At 41.5% G+C, this 26,289-nt stretch overlaps 1 protein-coding gene across 3 annotated transcripts in view; it reads right to left on the bottom strand.

Annotated features, from left to right (window-relative positions):
- The window catches only part of LOC147121367 (uncharacterized), a 58,212-nt gene that overhangs the window by 11,862 nt on the left and 20,061 nt on the right, over window positions 1-26,289 (bottom strand). For all 3 annotated transcript variants that reach the window (XM_085981571.1, XM_085981572.1, XM_085981573.1), the window contains 7 exons: window positions 25,589-25,689; window positions 25,450-25,514; window positions 22,492-22,652; window positions 22,119-22,271; window positions 4,231-5,700; window positions 2,791-2,891; window positions 2,604-2,668 (listed from right to left, as the gene is read on the bottom strand). In XM_085981571.1, coding sequence (XP_085837697.1) covers window positions 2,604-2,668; window positions 2,791-2,891; window positions 4,231-5,700; window positions 22,119-22,271; window positions 22,492-22,652; window positions 25,450-25,514; window positions 25,589-25,689 — 2,116 coding nt within the window. The remainder of the gene's footprint in view (window positions 1-2,603; window positions 2,669-2,790; window positions 2,892-4,230; window positions 5,701-22,118; window positions 22,272-22,491; window positions 22,653-25,449; window positions 25,515-25,588; window positions 25,690-26,289) is intronic.

Below are 26,289 nucleotides of genomic sequence, written 5' to 3'. Positions count from 1 at the left end.
TCAAATAGCATTTTCCATCCACATGTTCATTCATGCTGCAGGACATATGAAACCTCATCACCTTGAGAGCATACTTTCCCAAGTTCACAATTGATCTACTGGATTGATTTCCGCCACCCTAAAACCATTACTACAAACTGGAGGTGATCAATTGGACCAACTTAGGTTAACACTGAATAGACAACATGGACCAACTAACAAAACTTGTCTTTAAGTGAACCAATCCCTTCGGAAAACAGTTATTCATTGTGTACCATTTTCCATAGAGCAGGTGGCAGTGGAGGAGGGGGCTTGTGTTTTCAGATGGATCTAAATTTTACTTAAACTTAAAAATATTTTTGCAATCAAGGAATGAGCATATATATTTTGGTAATTAGAAAGTCAATAAGTGCGAGTGCTCCCTGGCAATCGAGCCAGCGCTGGTACAACGGTGCTCTCTAGCAGAGTTTAATCAGCAGTCAGAGCCTTGCTTTGACCTACGGTTCCTCTCACGGCCGTCAGTATTTACAGGACTGGCAGGTCCTCCGTGGAGTTGTTCATAGTGTCATCAGATATCCTGTTTTTTGACAATTTTGACTCTACGTATCAGAGCCACTGATTTGGAGATTGATCAAGGCAAATTTATGGAATTCTGGGATTTAAAGAGTTGAATTCCATGACACTCATATCACTGTGGAAATTGTAAATAAGTGGCTTTAATTATTGTTTTACTAGCAGGGGAGCTCCGCGTTGCGAGGGCTTTTTTTGGGGCTGGTCGATGTGTGGGCCGGGAGCCTGGGACTGGATTTGGGCTGTCGGCAGTTGGAGAAGCCTAGGCCCGTTTTGCACTGTTTTTTAAGCTAAACATTTCTAGCTTTTAATACCTTCAAAGATGAAAGGTAAAGTACTTAAAAAAAACAAAAACCAAAAATGTTTTATAATTTATTTTTATTTTTTTAATAAAAGAAACTGACCTGGATTACAAAAGTTTTGAGCTGCCCTGGCTGCTGTATAATGGCTGACAGATCCCCGAGATGAAAACGATTAGTCCCGCCCACACACACACCGATTGGTCAACCATCAGGTGACTGAACTATAGGATTGGTGAATCATGACGGCACAGGATTGGTCGAGCTTGACGTCAGTCAATGCTAATGAGTGGAATTTTGAAGTTTTTTTTGCAAAATGTGCGAACAATTTTTGTCCGACCGAAAAGTAAATATGCTTATGACCGTTCTGGAATCGTAAGCTTTGTTTGGATGTAATGCACGTGTCGGTACGCTTTATAACTTGAGTGTATAGAAAGACAGACGGAAAGACAGACGGAAAGACAGACGGAATAAGAAGATAGATATAGATAGAATTGATAGATAGAAGATTTGTGAATGAGTGGATAGATATTGACCTTTATCTACATATTTTAATTTTATCACTTACCTTTTTTAAAGCCAAGGATACACAGCAAGATGTTACACAAGATGAAAGGTAGGCAGCCTGTGTTTAGCAGCATTAGGAGAGAGGGCGAAGTAACGGGACTCAGTAAGACTGGGTGGGGAGTACAGGACCTTTGCAGCAATGGGGTAGGGATGCTAAGGGTCGACAGGAGAGATTGGCAGAATTGGGAGGGGTACAGAATGTGTAGCTTGGTTCCCTGGTGGATTCCTGGAGTCTCTGTATAGGGGATGCTCAGCGCTGGTTTCTAAGTTTGTAACTTGGATCTGGAGGCTTGGACCTGGAGGCAGAGCTTTCAACCAGTGTTCTCTGTAAATGGCCAGTCATCCTAGGAATCATAAATGTCCTTAAATTTGTCCAAAATAAAAGCCCAAGGGCAAATTGGTTTACACAATCTCTGGAAGCATTGGATTGATTCTTTGCAATTAGTTCCTGGAAAAAATATCCTGGTTTGCTTTGATAATTGAATATCACAGCTGCATAAATGAATAAGCAGATTCCACTCTGCCTCTGTGGAACAATAAATACATGAACCTTTCATAAAATATTTTTAATTTTTAACTAGACAGGTTCAGCAATAATGAGCATGCAGATGTAAAAAGCTTGGATCTGGAGGCAGAGCTTTCAACCAGTGTTCTCTGTAAATGGCCAGTCATCCTAGCAATCACAAATGTCCTTAAATTTGTCCAAAATAAAAGCCCAAGGGCAAATTGGTTTACACAATCAGGCTAATGTACAGAATGATTACATGACGCAATGCAGGTATTTCTACTAACTGCCAATATTATTTCAGACATCTACAGCAACTAGATAAACAAATCTTGTGTAAGAGGAATGATTAAATGTAAAAAAGTGATTAAATGTAACGTAGTTTTTCTCTCTGCTTGACCTATTTTCGCAGTAAAAAAAGTATAATTTTTTCCAAAGTTTAGTTATAAATCTATGCCAAACATCCACTACTTTATATTCAAAAATAAACTGAAGTACTGTAATGCGAAGACACAATTTCTGTTCCACTGAGAAATATAGATTTATATTTCAATTGTAAACAAGGCACTTAATCATTACTGTGAGATTCAAAGTGGGATTCTGTTACTCATCTCAGACTCCTTCAACCTTCTCCTAAAAAGAAACAATTTCTGATCACAACGCAGAAACAATTTTTTTTTTACCTTTTGAGACGTCGAAGGAGGATTTTCTTAAGCGGAGGAGAAAACGATGCCAGATTGTCCATTATCTGTTTAAAAAAAAAACCACAAAAGATTAACAGAAAAATATTAAACAACATTTTTCTTTTTCCCCCTCGGCCCGCAGTTGGGAGGGGGTGGGCAGTAATAGAAATTGCGCTTTAACTCTTACCAGAGTCTTGACTGATCGCAGGACCCTTTTTTCCAGATGCCGAAAGTTCTTGTAGACAACATTTAGCAATTTCACTCCAGCAGATACTTCCAATAAATGACCTGCATTTTTATGAAGAAAGTTTGGGTTTAAAAATAATTCAACAGAATAGAAAGGGAGCAAAGATTTGTTTAACTTTTTCCACATAATTCCATTCATCATTTTAATATTCTTAAATTCCTCCTTATCCTCAGATCTCATTGCAACATTATATAGCCCAATTATACAAAACAATGTAAAGCTAGAGACCAAGAATCCCCTAAATAAATGAGTCTTAATGGACTAACTTCCGCTGCAGGTCTATCGAAATCCCTTGTTCAGGATCCCTGCTGTGGTCTGAATCGGTTTGCATTATCAGCCTAACATTTTGTTTGCATAATACTTTATCAAAAATCTAGCTAAACCTGATGCCAAATTTGTAACTCTTGGCACCCAATGCGTACTAATTAGTGAGACAACTTTTTATCTGTTCCTTCTAAAAGGATTCAATTGTATAAATAGACTTGAAATAGGACAGAGAAAATGTTTTGATCAGATATTAAGATATTGACCAAAGCCCAACCTTACGTTTTACACCTCATTGATATACCCAGATGTCCACTTTATGCTATTAAATACGTTAATTGAATACTGGTCCATATCAGAGCAAATTGGAATATGAATATTTAAAAAGGGGCATGATTGTGAAATCGTTTTACAAAACGTTTATAAACACACAACACAAGTCATGCCAACAAACCATTGCAACACATCAAAGGACAACATTGAAATGAAAATCATGCATGGTTCTCCATCAAAACAAGAACGTTTGGCAAACATCTTTTCATAAAGGTGGTATTCTTTGATAGTTACAAAACCAAATGAAGTAGAAAAAGTCTCGTTTTAAGTAATAGGAAGTTTCTATCTTTTACATTAAAAAAAGGCCAATGAATGGATAGGAAAGTTCTGTTTTTTGTGATCACTGGAAGATTTCGTTTCAAGTTGTAATCCTTCAGTTTCCCAACATTCCAATCACAAAGCACTTTTACCGAGATACTGTGCATATTTACTAAATATATTAGAGGAATAATAACTGGTTAGAGTACAATTTGTTCAAGGGAAAGTGAACTGGTCACTAGAGTTTAAAGATGTTTAGTTAACATTGCATGTGTCAGTGTTAGCTGGAACCGGGCTGTACATGATTACTGCTTTCAAAATGTAGTTATACCCAGCATGTAGCAAACCTACTGCGTTTGTAGCCTTCATTCTAAGCTTGTGTCTAGGCTTCATTTAAACAGTGTCGTCAAATAAAAATCATATATAAAGATGTATATTTATTAGAATTTCAAAAGTTAGCAGAGGATTACATAGAGGTGTTAAAACTCTCAGCATTTTATCCCACCAAAAACAGGAAATACTCACCAATATCTTCGTCACGCAGTTTTGGTGCCAACATTGTCCACATAGGAGTCTCTGAAACAGAGGATGGCTCAATTGGATATTGAGCATCAAGGAGGCTTGTCGCATCAATGTGATTTGTTGTAACATCAATATCACGCCGTGCTGCATCAAGAGAAGGAGTATACCTCATGAGTATCCACAGACTCTCTGTTGATATTTGCCATTCCACTTCATAAATCCGGGACTCATTTATAGTCATCAGGCTGGAATTTGCTTTCGATGACATGTACACTTGGGACGGTGCAATCAGTTGCAATGCTGTTTCATGCATTTGATAAGTGGCAGTGTGAATAAAACCCTCAGAGGTGTATGAATTCTGGGATTTCGTTTTCATCCACCGGTAACTGTACAATGAAGTTAATGACGGGGTCAACATTCCATCAAAGCGGCCCGAATAGATCAGTTCAGAGTCTTTCATTCCATACTTGGCAATTTCCTTTGAGCTCTCCAGCTCCCAGAGCATGTGGGGTTCCATTTTGCTCTGCATTTGTGTATATGTCAATGAAGGTTTTAATGGCGGTGTCCACAGATGCTCCAAATCTCCACATTCAAGATCTCCAGCTATGCCACAAATTGTTGTCTGAAGGGAAGTCCCATTCTCAGACATGACAAGGTTGCTTTGCATTTCCCTCCACCCTTCAGTATAATCAAATGACGTTAACAGGCCTGTCAAAATTCCATCAAATCTGTCTGGATGTACAGAATTCCCTCCGTACTGCATTTGGACAGATTCAAAGGATCGGGTAATTCCATGGGCAATATTTGCAAGGGCAATGGCTGAATGCACAAGATCTGTAGATCTGTAGATCATCCGTGAATGGGGTTCAACTATAGGATGAGAATTTAGGCAGTTGATGCAATCGGAGCTCTCGCTTACTCGGTCTCTGGAATAGTCTTTAACTGGCTGTTTTACAAGAGAATCAGCTTGTCTGGAATGCTGTATAGGCTTTAATGTGTAGGGAAGTGCTGAAGACCAACACCCTAAAGTTGTTGGACAGCAGATTTGCCACTGGTACTGAGGCTCACTGTCAGCTCCCAGCTTGTCAAACTTGCAAGTGACCAGATTTCTTTCAATCCTGGAAGGTTCCAGAATACCTCCATCACTGGGAATATGCTCATTATCTTTGACTTGAGGCTTTAGCCATTCAGAAGCAGTGGAGCACATTTGTGGGACTATGCTCGGTTTGGGAGATGCACCTCCAGGAAATCCAGACTGAAAGGGACCCAACAGCCTTGTAAATTCATACTGAGTAAACAAAGGCCATTCCCGGGACCTGCTCGACGGCTGTGTGAAAAGAATGTTCCACAGATTGATATCTCCAAAGTTGGATACATTCTGTTCAGCAGATATTTGTACTCTATGCTCGGGAACTGATAGATCTTCACTTCCTGCAGCAGATTTCTGACTGCTGTCTAAAAGACTCTCCATTTCTGAAATAAGAAATTTAAAAACGTTGTACATTTTTTTTCTTAAATAAAGTATGTATTCAAGTTGAGCGATAACAGTGCTAGGGAATTAAATGTTTTGCAATTTTTTATACCCGTCAACATAAAGAAAGAAACAGCATCAGGTTAGAAGAGCATAGGAAATAGGAGCAGGAGTAGGCTATTCGAGCCTGCTCTGCCATTCCACTTTCCCACCCTATCCCCATATCCCTCGATTTCCTTAGTGTCCAAAAATCTATTGATCTGTCTTGAATATACTCAACAACTGAGCATTAGCAGCTCTCTGGGGTAGAGAATTCACAACCCTGAGTAAAGAAATTTCTCCTCATCGCAGTCCTAAATGGCCAACTCCTTATTTGGAGACTGTAACCCCTGGTTCTAGACTCCCCAACCAGGGGAAACAGCCTCTCAGCATCTACCCTGTCAAGCCCTGTAAGAATTTTCTATGTTTCAATGAGATCACCTCTCATTCTTCTAAACTCTAGAGAATATAGGCCTAGTCTGCTCTGTAATGATCAGTAACATGTCATTCTAGAATGGTACACTAGGTGGAGCTGTATGTCTAGCTGTATATTTATGTATATATAAGAGTAGGCTACCCACAAGGCAGTAGTCAAGATGGATGCTGTACAAGTCCACATGGCATGAATAAAGTGACTAGCTCAAGCTAGCTGTTCATAATGAAAACGTCTAGTTATTAATGAACATAACATGGTACCAGGATTGGTAAAATCTGCTGAATATTGTGAAACGCGACATGGAGACTTAAGCCACCAGAGGGTTTGAAACTCACGGGGAATGTCGACTGCAATTGGCGGACTTTCAAACAACAATTCGAACTCTACATTGCTGCCATCGGATTCGGTACGGAGCCAGATGCAAGGAAAATAGCATTACTGCTCACGGTTGCAGGCCCACAAGCCAGGAGGTATTTAATACATTTGTATTTAATCAAGAGGAGGACAGAGAAAAAATTGGACGATGTGCTAAAGAAATTTGATACACATTGTTCTCCCAAAAAGAACGAAACCTATGAGAGGTACGTGTTCTGTTCACGGACACGGCAGCAAAATGAGACTTTTGATAGCTTTGTGACCGATCTGAAACTGAAAGCACAGACATGTAATTTCTGAGCTGAAATCATCCATGATTCGTGACCAGATTGTGTTTGGTATTCATGATAAAAAGGTCAGGGAACGTCTGTTGAGAGAAACCGAACTAACATTGGAAAATGCTGTGAAAATATGCCAAGCCAGTGAGCTAGCTCAAAAGCACGCAAAGACTTTCAGTGAAATTAATAATAATGCGATTGTAGTAAGTGATAGTGCTGCTGTCGATGCTGTGTCCTACAAAGGGAAGAAACATGGGCAGAACAGAAATGAAAAGCAATCGGAGGAAGGAATTTTTAATTGTAAACGCTGTGGTTATAAACACCAGTCAAGACAATGCCCAGCATTTGGAAAAATGTGCACAAAATGTCATGGAAAGAATCACTTTGCCAAACAATGCTTTTCAAAAGTAAAAACAAAAGAAAGGGCAACAAGTCCAAGTCAATGTGATTGAGGACGCTGATTTAAGTGAGACATTTTCTGTAGGAATGGTGTCATGTGACAATATCAAAAAGGATACAGAAAATGTGCAGCCCTCAGGAATGGACAATGCTGAACATAAAGTTAATGCAGTAAAAGAGGACAAATGGATAATGCCACTGCAGGTAAATCGCGCATTAGTTACATTGAAACTAGACACTGGGGCAAAAGCAAACTTAATCAGTATGAGTAACATTAAAAACAAGAAAGAAAAGCCCAAAATGCAGAAAAAGTCAGTACTACTGAAGAACTATAATGGACAGAAAATAGATAGCTTAGGTGTATGCAGGCTTAAAGTGACAGTCAAAGACAAAGTGCATCATCTCATGTTTTCTGTTGTGGCTGAAGGACTTGATTCACGACGAGGTGACAAAGCTTGTGAGGACTTAGAACTGGTCAAGAGAGTCTACTGTATAAACTGTGCCATAAGCAGACCAGATGACTCGGTGGATTTTGTAGTGAATAATTTCCAGGATGTGTTCAAAGGATTTGGAGTTCTACCATTCACTTACAAGATCCAGCTAAAGGAGGATGCTCAGCCAGTGGTACATGCTCCACGGAGAGTTCCAGCACCCCTGCGTGACCGACTCAAGAAAGAACTGGACTCCTAGTGTGGTCATTCTGTCATCAGGAAAGTCGAAGAGCCAACAGACTGGGTTAACTCCATGGTATGTGTAAAGAAAAAGAACAATGATCTAAGAATATGCATGGATCCAAAAGGACTTAAATGCAAACAGAAAACGTGAACACTACCAGATTCCTAAGCGAGAAGAAATCACCAGTGAAATGTCAGGTGCCAGATACTTCACAAAGCTCGATGCCTCAAGGATTTTGGCAACTAAAACTGGATGAAGAAAGCACCAAATACTGCACCTTCAACACACCATTTGGCAGGTATTGTTTCCTCAGAATGCCTTTCGGGATAATATCTGCATCTGAAATCTTTCATAGAGCGATGGAACACATAATTGAAGGTCTGGAAGGAGTTCGGGTCTATGTTGATGACATCATCATCTGGGGCTCCACACTGAAAGAACACAATGAGAGACTGACTAAAGTGCTACAGAGCATACGCCGGAATGGACTGAAGCTCAACAAAGCCAAGTGTCAGTTTGGCGTCCAGGAAGTCACTTTCCTAGGAGATAATCTATCTGGTAAAGGAATAGAGCCAGATATGGAAAAAGTAAACGCCATACTCAACATGCCCCGACCCACTGACAAAAAAGGAGTGCTATGTATCATGGGGATGATAAACTTCATTGGAAAGTTCATTCCTAACTTGTCAGCCAAGACAGCCTGTCTGCGAGACCTGCTACGTAAAACAAATGAGTTCGCATGGACAGAAAGACATGAACACGAGTGGATGAACCTCAAAACAGTGCTGACAACCACACCTGTACTCACCTTCTTTGACCCAACAAAGAGAATCAAAGTGTCAACGGATGCATCAAAAGATGGCCTAGGTGCAGTCTTGCTACAAGCAGAGGGTGCAGATTGGAAACCTGTTGCCTATGCCTCCAGGTCTATGACTGATTCTGAGTGCCGATACGCCCAGATTGAAAAGGAATGTCTAGGCTTGGTAGTTGGACTAGAAAAGTTCCATGGCTACATATATGGACTTCCCACCTTCACAGTTGAGACAGACCACAGCCCACTGGTTGCCATCATAAAAAAGAACCTGAATGAGATGTCTCCAAGGATTCAACGACTCATGATGAAGCTGCAAAGATATGACTTTGAACTGATCTACACACCAGGCAAACACATAGTGTTAGCAGATGCACTATCCCGAGCACCCACAATGAGTCATGTGAGCTCTACTGAAGAAGACGTGGATGTTCATGTGAGTATGGTCACTGCTGCGCTGCCCGTGTCAGACACAAAATCAAAGCAAATAGCAGAAGAAACAGTAAAAGATAGTGTTACAAACAGTAAGAGAGAACATTCACAATGGTTGGCCAAAAGGTTCCTGTCCAAAGTTCTATCACATCAGGTCAGAGTTGAGTGTCGCAAGTGGACTATTACTAAAACAGAACAGAATAGTCATTCCACAGGCTCTACGTCAAGACATGCTCAAAAGGATTCATAAGGGACACCTCGGAATTGAAAAATGCAAAAGGAGAGCAAGAGACACTGTTTATTGGCCTGGCATAAATAAGGACATTGAGAACATGATAAACAAATGTGAGACATGTCAGAAACACCAGAACAATCTAACACAAACACACATACAGGCTCTCATGAAAACACATCAGACTCACCTGTGCTGAGAAGATCTACACGTGAAGTAAAAAAGCCTGATAAACTTAATCTTTGAGTATAAAGTAAAGCTTTGAAAATGTGTTGACTGTTGTGAAAATGTTTATGTTTAGAGCACTAACAAAAGTGTTACTGATATCATCTTTATCGTGTTTCTTGAAAGTTGATTGATATTGATTGTTTAACCTCAAAGGGGGATGTAATGATCAGTAACATGTCATTCTAGAATGGTACACTAGGTGGAGCTGTATGTCTAGCTGTATATTTATTTATGTATATATAAGAGTAGGCTACCCACAAGGCAGTAGTCAAGATGGATGCTGTACAAGTCCACATGGCATGAATAAAGTGACTAGCTCAAGCTAGCTGTTCATAATGAAAACGTCTAGTTATTAATGAACATAACATACTCAATCTCTCCTCACAGGATAATCTCCCCATCCCAGGAATCAGTCTGGTGAACCTTCGTTACACTCCCTCTAAGGCACGTATATCCTTCCTTAGTTAAAGGAGACCAAACTGTACACAGTACTCCAGGTGCGGTCTCACCAAGGCCCTATATAATTGCCTTCTTCACTCTTATATTCTCATCCCTTTTGTAATAAAGGCTAACATGCCATTTGCTTTCCTAACCTGCATGTCAACCTTCTGTGATTCGTGTACAAGGACACCCAGGTCCCTCTGGATAGATATAGACAGACAGACAGAAAGCCCAGATCCCCATTACACCACCCCAGTCACGGAATATCTCAGCATCCTCCTGGGCACAAAGCTGAAATGAGACACCACAAAACAAACATTCCAAACAAAATTAATAAATTTATCACTATTCAATTTACTGTACAATAGCAACTAATCACCCTTGTGCAATCTGTGTGCCCTTTCCTACTATGGTGCTACTTCGCAGTGCTCCCCCAGTGGCTGCAGCATGGCTGGTGGAAGGCTGCTGAGTTTCTGTGGGGGGGGGGGGGGGGGGGGGGGACTGCAGATGGCCTTGCGAGACGACCTTGAGCAGCTCTGGACCTAGAAGGCCTGGCTGTAGACTGCACCACCTCGGCATGGGTGGCAGCAGTCTGGGCTGGCTGACTGGCAGTGGCAAGGGCACTGGCGGAGTAGCAGTGGTGGGAATAGGAATGTGGTCATCCTGGGAGAGGACAACAGGTTCCTGCTCCACAGATCCACCGTCACTCCCCTGGGGCGGCGCCTCAGCATTCCTAGCAAGCTGTTGGAGGACAGATTGCTGGCCTGCTGCGACACCCTGCAAACCCCTTTCGACACTGATAAACCCAGCCACAATGGCAGCAGTCGGAGCTTGGGTGGCAGCAAGCAAGAGCAATCTTCGCTTCCACTGCAGCACTGAGACGTTGGGTCACTTCTGCCTGTGCTGCAATGGAAGCCGCGATATCGCTCATCACATGCAGCTTCTTGTCTGGGTCGACAAGGTGTCTCCTGGAATTGTCCATCATTTCCAGCCTGGAAATCATCGGCTCCAAGCACTGCGCAAAGCCCCATCCAATGATCTAGCCGGACTCCTCCATGCTCCTCGACACTGCCAAAAGGCGCTCTGGCAGGCTTGCCATTGCACCTAGCAATTCGGTGTGCACGCCCCATCACCCTTCTTCTGAAGGCTGCCCTGTTGAGGTCATCATCCGAGTCCTGTGCAGAACCCATGCGCGAACTCGCCCTCCAGGGAGCTGGCCCCCGAGCTACCCTTTTCCCCCTGGCCTGGCTGCAGCCCACTCATGCCTAGTGCCTCACCATGTACAGATCCTACATCTATATACTACACTAACTTCTGCACAGTGGAAGTTTCTGAGCTGGTGGCTGCGAGTGTCATATGCAGTGACTGTGTGCCACCTTCTTCTTCACTCTCCTCCATTGCTTCAGGGACAGGATATGTAGGTGGCAGATCTTGGTCATCTGAAAGCAGAAAGGTACAAGAGTCGGGCTATGGTGAGGGGAGGGCAGGAGGAAAGCAATACATCCATGCATACAGCATTAGCAGCTTGCAAGTGAAGAGAGATAGTGGGATGAGGGGGAAGTGGGATGCAAGAAGGATTAGGAATGAGCATACCATTATTCAACTTCGCCCATTGCCACAGCCTCTGTGACTTCCCCTCCAATGATGTCGAGCACGCTCTCCTCCAGTTGGCTCAAGGCCTGTATTACAGCTTGACCATCTCCTGTGAGCCACCTTGGCCTGCAAGAGAAAGGGAAGTGTGTCTGAGTGTAGTGCACTGTGTTTGGGTGATGTGTCTGCCATAGTTGAATAGCTGTCAGTGTGCAAGGTGTGAGTTGTGGGTCCGAGTGTGGTAAGTGGGTGAGGTGAAGCTATGACTGAGAGATCAGAGTGGTGAAAGGTAGAGATTGTTGGTTGGCAAGTGATTGGGTGTGGTGCATTGAGCAGTATGTGAGGGGCTTGTGGTGCAGATGGTGGGATATGGCATTTGCTGATGCCTTCACTCACCTTGATCTGCCGTGAGGTCATTAAACTTCTTGTGGCACTGGATCCATGTTTTCAGTATCACACTGTTGGCCATGACGCACCCAGCTATCTCTCCGCACAGTCTTCTCGATGTATGGGCCGACGACTCCTTGTGACCTTGTGGGAACAGGACAGCCAGCTTCCAATCCACTGCCAGTACCAATGCCTCCAGAGCCACATTGGAGAATCTTCTGGATTGTTCTCTTTGCTGGTGCTCTGCCATGTGTTCCAATTTCCAATTCGAGTTCCAGCGCCAATGACATTGAGGTGCTGCTGCATCAAAGCACCAGGGGAGCATTGGAAGAGAGTATGGAAGGTAATAAAACATGGATGAAGGTTTCAGCAGTAGATGAGCTGAGGCAGCGGCAGAGACTGGAGATATTACGGAAGTGGAAATAGGTGGTCAAAAAAATTACAAGCGTCCCTTTCACTTATTATAGAGTACAAATTTCCTAAGGTAGATATCGCTGCATGCACCTAGAAACAACCTGGATTGTCCCCAGGACCCAACCCATACTCCAACAAATGGCAGTTACAAATGCAGGTCCTATACACAAAGCCAAAACCCCTCTCCCACTGGCCCACAAAATACCTTCATACAAAAAAATTCCAAGCTATCCCCATCTGTACACTCAACCACTCTCCTAAAGCTTGGCTTGAAACCTGGGTATTTCCAACCTTAGCTCAACGACCCAGGCTGGAGGTTTGATTGCTTGCTTCCCAATTGACTAAATCCACCAATCAGGAAGAAGCCTTTTCTACTCCTCCCAGCCTGGGACAGTGAATGGCTGCAGCTGAGCAGCCATCAAGGCCTGCGCTTCTCATTAAATGTACAAAGCTTATTTCAATGACAGGACCACTCTGCTTCAGAACTCAACACAGCCTTGGTTCAGACAGGGACACAAGCTGAGAGTGACTGCCCTCAAGATCAAGGCAGCATTCAACCAAGTGTGGCACCAAGGAGCCCAAGAAAAACTTTCAATGGGGGATAAGGGGGAAAGCTCTCCAGTGACTGGAGTCATACCTAGCACAAAAGGAGATGGTTGTGCTTGTTGGAGGCCAATCATCTCAGTCCCAGGACATCGCTGCGGGGGTTCCTCAGGGCAGTGACCTAGGCCCAACCATCTGTAGCTGCTTCATCAATGACTTTCCCTCCATCAGAAGGTCAGAAGTGGAGACGTTTGCTGATGATTGCAGTGTTCAGTTCCATTTGCAACGCCTCAGATAATGAAGCAGTTTGTGTCCACATGCAGCAATAACTGGCCAACGTTCAGGCTTGGGCTGATAAGTGGCAAGTAGCATTCATGCCACACAAGTGCCAGGCAATGGCCATCTCCAACAAGGGAGAGCCTAACCAGGTCAGAGGCATTTTCTGTGGCGAGTGACTCACCTCCCACTCCCAACAGCTCTCCACCATCTACAAAGCACAAGTCAGGAATGAGCTGTAATATTCTCCACTTGCCTGGTTGGTGTAGCTCCAATAACACAAAAGCTAAATATCATCCAGGACACTAGTCAAAAACATCCACTCCTTCCACCACCAGCACACCGTGGCTGCAGTGTGTACTATCTACAGGATCCACTGTGGCAACTCACCAAGCCTTCTTCAGCAGCACCTCAAATCCACGACCTCCACTATCACCAAGGACAAGGGCAACAGATGCATGGGACCACCACCTCCACTGCCAAGTTCCCCTTGAGTCACACACCATCCTAACTTGGACATCTAGAGATAAGTCAAAGTCATGGAACTCCTTACCAGACAGTACTGTGGGAGTACCTTCACCACATGGACTGCAGCAGTGGCTCACCACCACCTTCTCAAGGGCAATCAGGGATGGGCAATAAATACCAGCATCCAGAAAATTTATTAAAAAACTACAGTTGGTCTTAGATCCCATTGAAGCCAACAGTAACTGAACCCAGTTTAGTGCATTTTCTAAGAAATTCAGCACAGGACAAATGAACGATGCTTGCAGGCTGTATTTGGCTTATGAGCCAACCGTTGGACAATGTCAACCTTGTCTCTGGCACAGGGTGGGGGAAGGAGAGAATGTCACCTGCACCCTTAAACACAAGAGTAACTAGCTGGAGCAAAAGAAAGAAAAATCAAACATTCAACAGACTAATTTAGCCTGGAATTCTGAAACATTAAAATAAATCAAAAAAAGGACGCGTCAACATGTCACATCAGGAGTTTAACACTATCTCCGATCCTCAACGAAGCCAATTTGAAAAAGCAAACGAGACACATTCTCAAAGCAATGTGGGAGTTGCCATTTAGCCATTATGACAAATTAGGGAGGGGCGGAATCCTGTGTTTAAAAGACAACGCGTCAGTGAGTGGCATTTAAACAGACCAAAGCCAGCATTACAGACTTTAAATCTGGAGAGCACACAAAGTAATTAGGATACGGTCACAGAATCTGCATTGGGGGGCGGGGGCGCAGGTGGAAGAAAGATGCTAAAAAGATCAAATTAGACATCGCTGTACAGAAATGTAAATCATTGATGAAAGTACAATCTACTTGGCCCCAAAGACACACTAGTTCTGTTAATAAACACCTTGGAAGTGAAGTCAGGGCAGTGAAAGTTTAGCCATATACACTTTGAACAACAGGCAAGCTTTCATTGACCATTATAATGTGGGCCTGGGGTTTTCCTCCAAACAAGATTCATTTATTTTACTGAAAGAATGGCAGGAGAGGACAGGGTGAATGAGAGAGAAACAAAACATCTTATCTTTATATAGCACCTTTCACGACATCAGGACTTCCTAAAGAACTTCACAGCCAATGAATTACTTTTGAAGTGTAATCACGGTTGTAATGTAGGGAAACGTGGCAGCCAATGTGCACAGCAAGAGCCCACAAACAGCAGCAAGTTAAAAGACTAGATAATCTGTTTTAGTGATGTTAGTCGAAGGATAAATATTGGCCCAGGACACCGAGGAGATCTCCGTGCTCGTCGGGTGGTTATAAAGGCATATGGGACACTTGTATTCTATGCCTCAGCTAATGATGGCAAGAGCAGGGAGGTTATGATGGAGCTGTACAAAATGCTAGTTAGGCCACAGCTGGAATACTGTGTGCAGTTCTGGTCGCCACACTATAGGAAGGATGTGATTGCATTGGAGAGGGTGCAGAGGAGATTCACCAGGATGTTACCTGGACTAGAGCGCTTCAGCTATGAAGAGAGACTGGACAGGCTGGGGTTGTTTTCCTTAGAGCAGAGAAGGCTGAGGGGGGACCTGATTGAGGTGTACAAAATTTTGAGGGGCAGAGATAGGGTAGATAGAAAGGAACTGTTCCCCTTAGCAGAGGGGTCAATAACCAGGGGGCATAGCTTCAAGATAAGGGGTAGGAGGTTTAGAGGGGATTTGAGGAAAAACCTTTTCATCCAGAGGGTGGTTGGAATCTGGAACTCCCTGCCTGAAAGGGTGGTAGAGGCAGGAACCCTCAACATTCAAGCAGCATTTAGATGAGCACTTGAAACGCCATAGCATACAAGGCTACGGACCAAGTGCTGGAAAATGGGATTAGAATAGATAGGGCTTGATGGCCGGCGTGGACACGATGGGCCGAAGTGCCTCTTTCTGTGCTGTATAAATCTATGACTCTATTCGAATAGTGCCCACCCGAGAGGGCAGATGGGACCTTGGTTCATAATTGAACGTCAGTACCGGTTCCCTCAGACTACGTACCTTAGACAATGTGCAAACTAGTATAGTGTCAGAATATTCACCTTATCTGATGCAGAGTGCACTGAAGAGATTGTTTGGAAACTGGACTTCAACCCACATTTAGCTCTAGTTCCTATTCCCTCAGAATTTTATCTACAATTTTTTTTTTAAACTGTACTTTTTGGAATATAGAAACATAGATGATAGGAGCAGTAGGCCATTCGGCCCCTCGAGCCTGCTCCGCCATTCAATGAGATCATGGCTGATCATCCAAATTCACGACCCTGTCCCTGCTTTCTCCCCATATCCCTTGATCCCTTTAGCCTTAAGAAATATATCTAACTCCTTCTTGAATATATTTAATGAATTGGCCTCAACTGCCTTCTGTGGTAGAGAATTCTGCAGGTTCACCACTCTCTGGGTGAAGAAATTCCTCCTCATCTCTGTCCTAAATGGCTTACCCCTTATCCTTAGACTGTGACCCCTAGTTCTGGACTCCCCGACCATCAGGAACATCCTTCCTGCATCTAGTCTGTCTAGTCCTGTTAGAATTTTATAAGTTTCAATGAGATCCCCTCTCATTCTTCTAAACTCCAGCGAGTATAAGCCCAATTGACCCAATCTCTCCTCATACGTCATTCCTGCCATCCCAGGTATCAGCCTGGTGAATCTTCGCTGCACTCCCTCCATGGCAAGAACATTCTTCCTCAGATAAGGCGACCAAAATTGCACACAACACTCAAGATGTGGTCTCACCAAGGCCCTGTACAACTGCAACAAGACATCCTTGTTCCTGTACTCAAACCCTCTCGCTACGAAGGCCAACATACCATTTGCCTTCTTAACCACCTGCTGCACCTGCATGCTTACCTTCAGCGACTGGTGCACAAGGACACCCAGGTCTCGTTGCGCTTCCCCTTCTCCCAATCTATTGCCATTCAGATAATAATCTGCCTTCCTGTTTTTGCCACCAAAGTGGATAACCTCACATTTATCCACGTTATATTGCATCTGCCATGCTTCTGCCCAATCACCCAACCTGTCCAAATCATACTGGAGTTTCTCATCCTCCTCCTCACAGCACACAAAATGTCTTTTAAAAAAAGTAATTTCTAATACATAATACCTGATGTGATGCATAATCAGTTTTGAAACGGTGAAGGTCTACCAGGATAGCAGAGGTGATTTGTAAAGTCTGTACCGAACACCAACAATGTAACATTTGTTTGTGGAATATTTTAGTGTGCTATTTAAAAGACAAGGCTTTAGTTCAACAGAAGCTTAGATACGATGCCTTTTTCATTATTTTGGAAAAAAAGTAATGAATACACCAACTGTCTACACACATTGAGAGAGTCATAAAAAAGGTTCTTGATGCAAGAAAGGTGTAAATACTTTGATTTACAAAACCAGTGTTCTAGGGCAGATTTACATTCAAAAGAAAAACATACAAGTATTTAAGGAACCATCATTTATTTTCACTTTCAGAAATGGCATTTTAAATAAACATTGGAGGAGTTAATACAAGTGTGCTGTTTAATCTTAATCCAGGAAAATGTATTCAACACCATACTCAAAACAAAAAATACTGCATTAACTCTTCGATAAGAACACAATTAATTGGGTAGTTCCATGCTATACACACAAAAACACCATACAAAGACAATAATGTTCTCTATTTAGGGGCCTTTATCCTTGTAACCTGAAGCAGCCAATGATAGTGGATCCTTGAGCCCATAAATAGCCTTGCCATTTTAAAGCCTCAATTATCAAAATCACATGAATCAGAACATTTAGGTTCACAGAGATTTCTAACACTTTATTTTCCTGCCCTTGAAAGAAATTATTCAAGCAATTTATAATATTAAGTTACTTGACATACACTTTAAGCAGTTGAATATACATATTCCTCTTCCAATTGTATGTTCTGTTCTTCACCTGTTACCACCAAACCTTGACCAGCTCAGGCCATTACTTGTGGTGTGAAGTCATCCAAACATTGGAGACTGGCAACATTCCAGGATTTATTCCTCAACTCCCAAAATCATTCTAACCTTCGACCCTATTCACAGGGCTTAATCATCAGATTAGGTTTGAATAAGAGAAAAAAAAATTGATAAAGATGCAAAACAGTGGTTAAAGAATGTGTTTTGGGGAAAGTTAGCATCTAAACTATGAAGTCTGCAGCCACTTCTACTCAAACTTTAACATTTGGATTATGCAGATTGCCACCCGTTAACAACGATCTAGAACATGAAGGAATACGAACTGTAAATGCCAGCGTCATACACCAGAATTTTAGCATCACACGTTAGAAAAGTAAAACATTAGCAGGCCCATTACTTTCCAATTCAACCCATTGTCTTATAAATGTGGAGTCTCCAGAGACAACTGTTTTTGCACTGTGCTAAACTCAGTACAGTTAAGTTGTTGTCCAGTCATATCTTCAAGTGGCTCAAATTTTGTGAAGAACAGAGAGTTATTTTTGGTTTCATAAGCTGTAAAAACTATTGATCCTTCCCTTTTCATTTCTTCTTGAAGTGAAGGTTGATGTCTTGGGAGTGAACCATCTGAACTCTGGTTACAAGCATCAAAGACCCGTTTATTTCGTCTCTTACTCATCACAAAAAGGAGTGTTAAGATTATTGCCAGGATCAAAACTACACAGAGGATAATACCGGCTAAGATTTCCTGCAAACCAAGTGAAGACCCAAAGCCAGATTCTGTAAGAAGAAAATAGCTACATGATTGACTAGGAACACTTGAATTCTAGATAACTCCTTTGGACAGATTCTAGATAACTCCTTTGGACATGAATAGCATAATGAAACCAAAAAAATTAAGTGCAATATTGCTTCTGCTACCCTCCCCTTTCAATAAGGTTAACAAGTGTTTGCATAAAAAAAAATCTTATTTCCTGTAATTCTAGAGTGCGATTTGACAGTTGTGTGGTACAACTACTGAGGAACAGAGAAAGTTCCATGGTAACAGTATAATTTTGCTAAAATGAAGAGGGACTATATGCCAGTGACTGTCAACGGCTGGGAGAATGTGGTGTACTGAAGAATAGGCCAAGGTGCTAGGAAAGGGGCGAATGCCGCAGCTTCAGACAAACATTCAGGACAGGCTGCCAAGAATTACTTAGTTCAAATAAAACCAGACAAATTTTAGCTACTGTCTTTCCCATCAACAATCCTAGCAATCCTTTGTCCTTGCCCTTCAATTTTTGCCACACATCTTAAAACCTCCAAAAAACAAGATTGCACCAAAGACTCGGGAATTAATTAAAAAACGATGCATAATAACTCAAGAATTAAGAGCAGGAGTAGGCCACACAGCCCTTCGAGCCTGCTCCACCGTTCAATAAAATCATGGCTGATCTTCGACCTCAACTCCATTTTCCTACATGATCCCCATATCCCTCGATTCCCCTAGAGTTCAAAAATCTATTTCAGCCTTGAATATACTCAATGACTCAGCATGAACAGCCCTTTCAGGTAAAGAATTCCAAAGATTCACAACCCTGAGTGAAGAAATTCCTCCTCATCTCAGTCTTAAATGGCTGACCCTTTATGCCCAAGCACTGATCCTTGCGGCACCCCACTAGTTACAGCCTGCCAACCAGAAAATTATCTGTTTATCCCTACTGTTTCCTGTCCATTAACCAATCCTCTATCCATGCTAGTATTACCCCCAACCCCATGAGCCCTTATCTTGCATAGCAACCTTATGTGGCACCTTATCGAATGTCTTTTGGAAATCCAAATATAGTACATCTGCTGGTTCCCTTTATCTACCCTGCTAGTTACATCCTCAAAATACAAATACATTTGTCAAACGTGATTTCTCCTTCATAAAACCATGTTGACTCTGCCTAATCATATGATTAAAGTGCCCTGTTACCACTTCCGTAATAATGATGAATTCCAGCATTTTCCCAATGACTGATGTCAGGTTAACTGGCCTGTAGTTCATGGTTTTCTCTCTTCCTTCTTTCTTGAATAGCAGGGTTACATTTGTGACCTTCCTAGAATCTAGGGAATTTTGGAAGATCACAACCAATACATCCACTATCTCTGCAGCCACCCAGAACCCTAGGATGTAGGCCATCAGGTCCTGGGGATTTGTTAGCTTTTAGTCCCATTAGTTTCTCAAGTACTTACCTCTACTGATATTAATTACTTTAAGTTCCTCACTCTTATTAGCCCTTTGGTTCCCCACTATTTTTAGTATGATTTTTTGTGTCTTCTACTGTGAAGACAGATACAAAATATTGGTTCAAAGTCTCTGCCATTTCTTTATTCTCCAATATAATTTCACCTGTCTCAGCCTCAAAGGGACCAATGCTTACTTTTGCTACTCTTCCTTTTTACATACTTGAAGCTCTTAATATATTTTTATATTTCTTGCTAATTTACTCTCATTCTATTTTCTCCCTCATCAATTTTTTGGCCATCCTTTGCTGGTTTCTAAATCTCTCCCAATCCTCATAAATCAACAAACAGATTATCTGGTCATTATCTCATTGCGGTTTGTGGGAGCTTGCTGTGTGCAAATTGGTTGCCGTGTTTCCTACATTACAACAGTGACTACATTCCAAAAGTACTTCATTGGCTGTAAAGCTCTGAGACGTCCGGTGGTTGTGAAAGGAGCTATATAAATGTAAGTCTTTCTTTCTCAGGCTTACTACTATTCTTCGCAACATTATCAGCCTCTTCCTTTGATCTAATACTATCTGATGTAAGAAAACTACTAGGCACTTGGTCTAAGCGTTAAACAAAGCTTTAATCAACTGTTTTACAACATGGAGGTCTAGTTGTGTCCTTCACTAGTTCCTGTTAAGAATGTCCTGTGCAAGCTGGGCCCGTGCCCGAGTATTTATACTCTCTGGACAGCGCCACCCGCAGGCTGCTCAGTATTATTTCATAAGTCTTACTTTCATGAATGACTGATTCATGTCACTATCCTTAACTTCTTTAGTTAGCCACAGATGGATCACTTTTCCCATGGCGTTTAATTTCTCAATGGAATGTATATTCGTTGAAAATATTTCTTTAAATGTTTCCCACTGCTTATCTACAGTCACATCTTTTAATCTAATTTCCCCAATCTGCCTTAGCTAACTTGCCCTCATACCTATGTAATTAGCTTTAAGTTTAAGACTCTAGTTTCCAACTGAAGTATTTCACTCAAACTCAATGTGAAATGTTATCATATTGTGATCACTCTTCCCAGTGAGATTACTAATTAACCCTGTCTATTATACAATACAAGATCTAAAATAGCCTGTTCAGTCGTTGGTTCCATGATGTATTGTCTCAAATGTATGCCATGAACTCGTCCTCCAGTTTGCCAATTTGATTTGCCCAGTCTATGAAGATTATTGTCCCCCATGATTATTGTATTACCTTAGTTACAAGCTCCTATTATTTGATGATTAATACTCTGTCCAATGATATAGCTACTGTTTGTGTTCCTATAAACTACTTGCACCAGTGTTTTCTGCCCCTGGTTATTTCTTATCTCCACCCATACGGATTCTACTTCCTGATCTTCCAAGCCAAGATCCTTTCTCACTACTGTCCTTATGCCATCCTTTACTATCAGGGCTGCCTATATTTTCTAAACATCAAGTACCCTGGAATATTTAGTTCCCAACTTCGGTCACCTTGCAACCACGTCTCTGTAATGGCTATTAGATCAAAGCCATTTATCTCTATGGTTTCTCATTAAATGACAGCACCAGGAACTTCAGTTAATGTTCTATACTATACCAAAGAAAGAAAGTTAAGTTACAGCAGCAAGCAGAGGCAAAGATTAATTTCTAAAAGGCCAATTAGAATTTGGAAAAGCAGATATTGCTCAGGATTATGATGAAGCCAGATTTTGAAGATTCATGAATTCATGGTGGGGAGGGGAAATGTCTTGTTACAGTAAAGCCTTTTATAAGAATGGATTTCTCATTTTGTCTATTTCCTATTTGAAGATTTGCAATATAATGGATGTACTTGTCACAGGGTTCATCACTTTGCACACATTCAGCCTTTAAACATAGCTATAAATGGTTTACATTGTAAGGATATGTTATAGTGGAAATAATTCAGAATATATTAATGCCTTTAAAAACAAACTTCAATGGGAACTTTGAACAGCTAACAGACTGCTGGTATTAAGTTTCAGTTCCATAGATGATTCTTAGAATAGGTTTTGCAGGGAGCTGAACTAGTTAACATGCAAATTAGTGGGGAAACATGGACACAAAATAGTCAAGTAGTCTTCATTTCCTAAAGCCAAAATTCATACAATTAATTTGAAGTATTTTTTTAGGAAACTAGATTAGGTAGCTGGGACCCATTTTAATTCATGCACATCATCAATTCATAAATACCTGACTTCATATTCTTGACACAGCTGATGCCAGAAGCAGTTGGAGAATGGTCATCAAATCCTTTTGTACATCGACAAGAATAGAAACCGAAGGCATTCAAACAGTTGGCTTCAGGGTCACACATCGAAAGCCCAGAGGAGCATTCGTCCACATCTGCAGAATGAGGTATGTATCAAATGGTCACCAATCTTTCTCTATTCTTCAAAATATCTTGTAAATATATTCAAAGCAATTAAGGAGTCACTTTCTGTAAAATGCTGCTAATGCCAACCTATATTAAATAGTTTGTAGCTTGGAAAATAAACATCTTTACAACTATATCCTGTAAAGCTCCATTAAAGCATTTGAATTTTCTTTTAAACACTCGAGTTACCTTCAACTGATATTGAAAACAATACAGCTTTTCCATGTCTTAGATTAGCTACAGACTTGTTCAACAGTTGGTTTATCTGACTCTGGAGAGGAATGTAGATGTCCTCTCCACTGGGATTGAAATACAGCCAATAGATAAAGAGCAGGCCTGGAGCATCGATCCTGTGAGGTTGAAGGACAAGAATAGAATTATAGTAAATAAGCATCTCTTTTTATATAGAAACAAGAGCAGGCCATTCAGCCCCTCGAGCCTGCTCCGCCATTCAAAGAGATCATGGCTGATCTGCAACCTAACTCCATATACCTGCCTTTGGCCTATATCCCTTAATACTTTCGGTTAACAGAAAGTGATCAGAGATTTAAAATTAACAATTGATCTAGCATTGATTGCCTTTTGTGGAAGAGAGTTCCAAACTTCTACCACCCTTGTGTGTAATTTCACTCTTCAAAGGTCTGGCTCTAATTTTTAGACTATGTCCCCCCTAGTTCTAGAATCCAACTAGTGGAAATAGTTTTTCCTCTGTCTACCCTATCTGTTCCCCTTAATATCCTGAAAACTTAGAGCACAACCCTAATTGGTGTAATCTCTCCTTGTAACTTAACCCTTGAAGTCCAGGTATCATTCTGATAAACCTACGCTGCACTCCCTCAAAGGCCAACATATCCTTCCTAAGGTGTGGTGCCCAGAACTGCTCACAGTACTCCAAGTTTGGTGTAACCAGGGTTTTGTATAGCTGCAGCATATCTTCTACCCTTTTATATTCTAGTCCTCTAGATATAAAGGTCAGCATTCCATTAGCCTTTTTGATTATTTTCTGTACCTGTTCATGAGGTTTTAATGATATGTACCCAGACCAGACCACCCCCCCCCCCCCCACCCCCGTCTCTTTGGACCTCCACTGTTTTTAGCTTTTCCCAATTTAGAAAGTACCCTGTTCTACCCTTTGTCCAAAGTGGATGACCTCACATTTGCTGACATTCAAATCCATTTGCCACAGTTTTGCCCATTCACTTAATCTATCAATATCCCTTTGTAATTTTATGCTTCCATCCACACTGCCTACAATTCCTATCTTTTGTGTCATTGGCAAATTTGGATATATGACTTTCTATGCCATCATCCAAGTCGTTAATAAATACTGTGAATAGTTGAAGCCCCAACACAAATCCCTGCGGAACACCACAAGTCACCTCCTGCCAATTTGCGTACCTACCCATTATCCCTACTGCCCGTCTCCTGCCGCTCAGCCAATTTCCTAACCAGTTCAATAATTTGCCCTCAATTCCTTGAGTTCTTCTTAGTTAACAGTCTCTATGTGGGTCTTTATCAAATGCCTTCTGGAAGTCCTTATAAATAATACCCATTGACATTCCCTTGTCCACTACTTTAGTCACCTCTTCAAAAAATTCAATCAGGTTTTTCAGGCATGACCTATCTTTCACAAAGCCATGCTGGCGCTCTCTGATCAGCTGAAAATGCGAGGTGTTCCGTCACCCTACCTTAAGTTATAGACTCTAGCAATTTCCTGACAACAGATGTTAGGCTAACTGGTCTATAATTCCCTGGTTTCCCTCTCACCATTTAAAAAAAAGCAGTGACGTGCACAATTTTCCAAACTAAAGGAACGGTTCCTGAAATCGAGAGAACTTTGGAAGATTATAGTTAGGGCATCGACAATGTGCTCACCTACTTCCTTTAAAACCCTGCGATGGAAACCATCTTGTCCTGGGGATTAGTCACTCTTTAGTGCCATTATTTTCTTAATTACGGTTATATTACTTACATTAATTTTATTGAGTGCCTGTCCCTGATTTAGTTTCCTTGGGATTTCTGGCATGCTATCCTCTTCCTCTTCCTCTACTGTAAATACTGACAAAGTAATTATTCAACATGTCCACTATTTCCTCATCATTGATATCACCACTTGCAGTTTTTAAGGGACCAACATTGCTCCCGACTACCCTCTTTACTAATATTAAAAGTGTTGATTTTGATATCCCTTGCAAGTTTCCTTTTATACTCCCTTTTTGTAGCTCTTACTGTCTGTTTTGTGACCCTTTGTATCTTTCCCATTCGCCAGGATCTGTGCTAATTTTTGTAGGCTTTTTCTTTTAATTTTATGCTGTCCCTTACCTCTAGTCATCTACGGCCTTTTTTTGGCAACTAGAGCTCTTGCCCCTCAGGGGTATAAACTGGTCCTGTATCACCTCAAGTTCTTTTCTGAACATCTCCCACTGATCTTCTGTCGTTTTATGCATTAACAGATTTGCCCAGTTTACTGTGGACAGTCTCGGTCTCATTCATTTGAAGTTGGCCTGACCCAAATCTAGAATCTTAGTAGCAGTTACAGTTTAACAGGTATATGTTCTTGATGAATCCAACACATTGAAATTTACATTAGGTGGTGCAGAGTTTACAGAAGTAGGTTTAAACTGATGTTCTACATTTATGTTCCAAATAATTCTCATGCTTAGCACAAAACTCCAATTCCCCAGGGAAGCACCACCTGCCCCCCCCCCCCCGCCGATTAAAATGGGGCCTTGTACAGAAGGTAATCTGGGACAGCAGGCTGAAGATGTACCCCTGTACTGACCAGGTACACACTAAGCTATCGATCACTCCAACTGGCCACATCTCAGGCTACAACTGGTTTACTGAATGAATAGCGCAAGGAAAACCTTTCACTAGATTACAGAACTTTGCTTAACTCAGAACAACTTCAAAATAAAACATTTCAAAATATCTCAGAAGTAACTAGTTCAATTTGAACCAAGATCTGATGTGAAGTGTACATTCAAAATCAAAGTCAGAGTGTTGCTACAGACTAGCTTATTAGATGCTCACTGAAAAGACTTGCATTTATATAGTGCCCTTCACAACCCCAGGACACATGCACACCATTTCCACCCTCTTCCCAAAGTGCTTTGCACAATAGTATGGAAACCATTTGGATTTTACCTCTCAACACCTCGAAAGAGTAATTTCTTAAGCGAAGGAGAAAATGTTGAAAGCTTTTCTGTAACCTGGAAGAGAGAAAGTTATTATTTATTAAAGATGAATTGTACTCGCAGCACAAGGAATGCACTCAATAACTCACCAGATTTTTGACAGATCTTGCAACTCTTTTCTCCAGCCCCTCAAATTGCTTGAAATTGCCACCTACAAACTTCACTCCAACAGATACTTCAAACAAGTGGTCTGTAGAAATGTAAATACATTTAGATATTTTAGCATTTAAAAAAGGAAGAACAGTACTGGGAATAGAACCAGAATTTTACAGGAGACCATTAAGCCAGTGCCAACTCAGCTATTTTTAACCCCCCCCCCCCCATTCTTTTGCCCACACACTTAAATGTTTCCTTTAAAAATATTTATCCATTTACCTTTTAAAAGCTATTATGGATTTTTCTTCCACTGTTTGACAGGACAAGAAATGCCCCAACAACCCACCGCATTAAAACTCCTAACCTCTCGGATTTTTAATTTATGCCCTTGGTTACTGACCAGTGGAAATACTCACCTCGATTTACTTAATCATTGAAACTGCTCAGATTTTGAGCATCTATTAAAACTCCTCTTAACTTCTTTTGTTCTAATGAACGAAGCCCAGATTCACTAGTTTCCTTTCACAACTGCAGCCCATCGCTGGTATCATCTTAATGAATCTCTTGTATCTTTTCCATGCCTTGGCAGCCTTCCTAAAATAATTGTAGGTGAAATTGGTCTTTGGCAGGACGGCAAAAGCCAATCAGCAGCCCACTACACCACATGCCCAATTTTCCTTTAACCGTGCATGGT

Source organism: Somniosus microcephalus, chromosome 3 (genome assembly GCF_052327205.1).
Source record: "Somniosus microcephalus isolate GS21.2 chromosome 3, FLI_Smic_1.0, whole genome shotgun sequence".
Lineage (NCBI taxonomy): Eukaryota > Metazoa > Chordata > Chondrichthyes > Squaliformes > Somniosidae > Somniosus > Somniosus microcephalus.
This window is presented reverse-complemented; position numbering and strand designations above follow the sequence as displayed.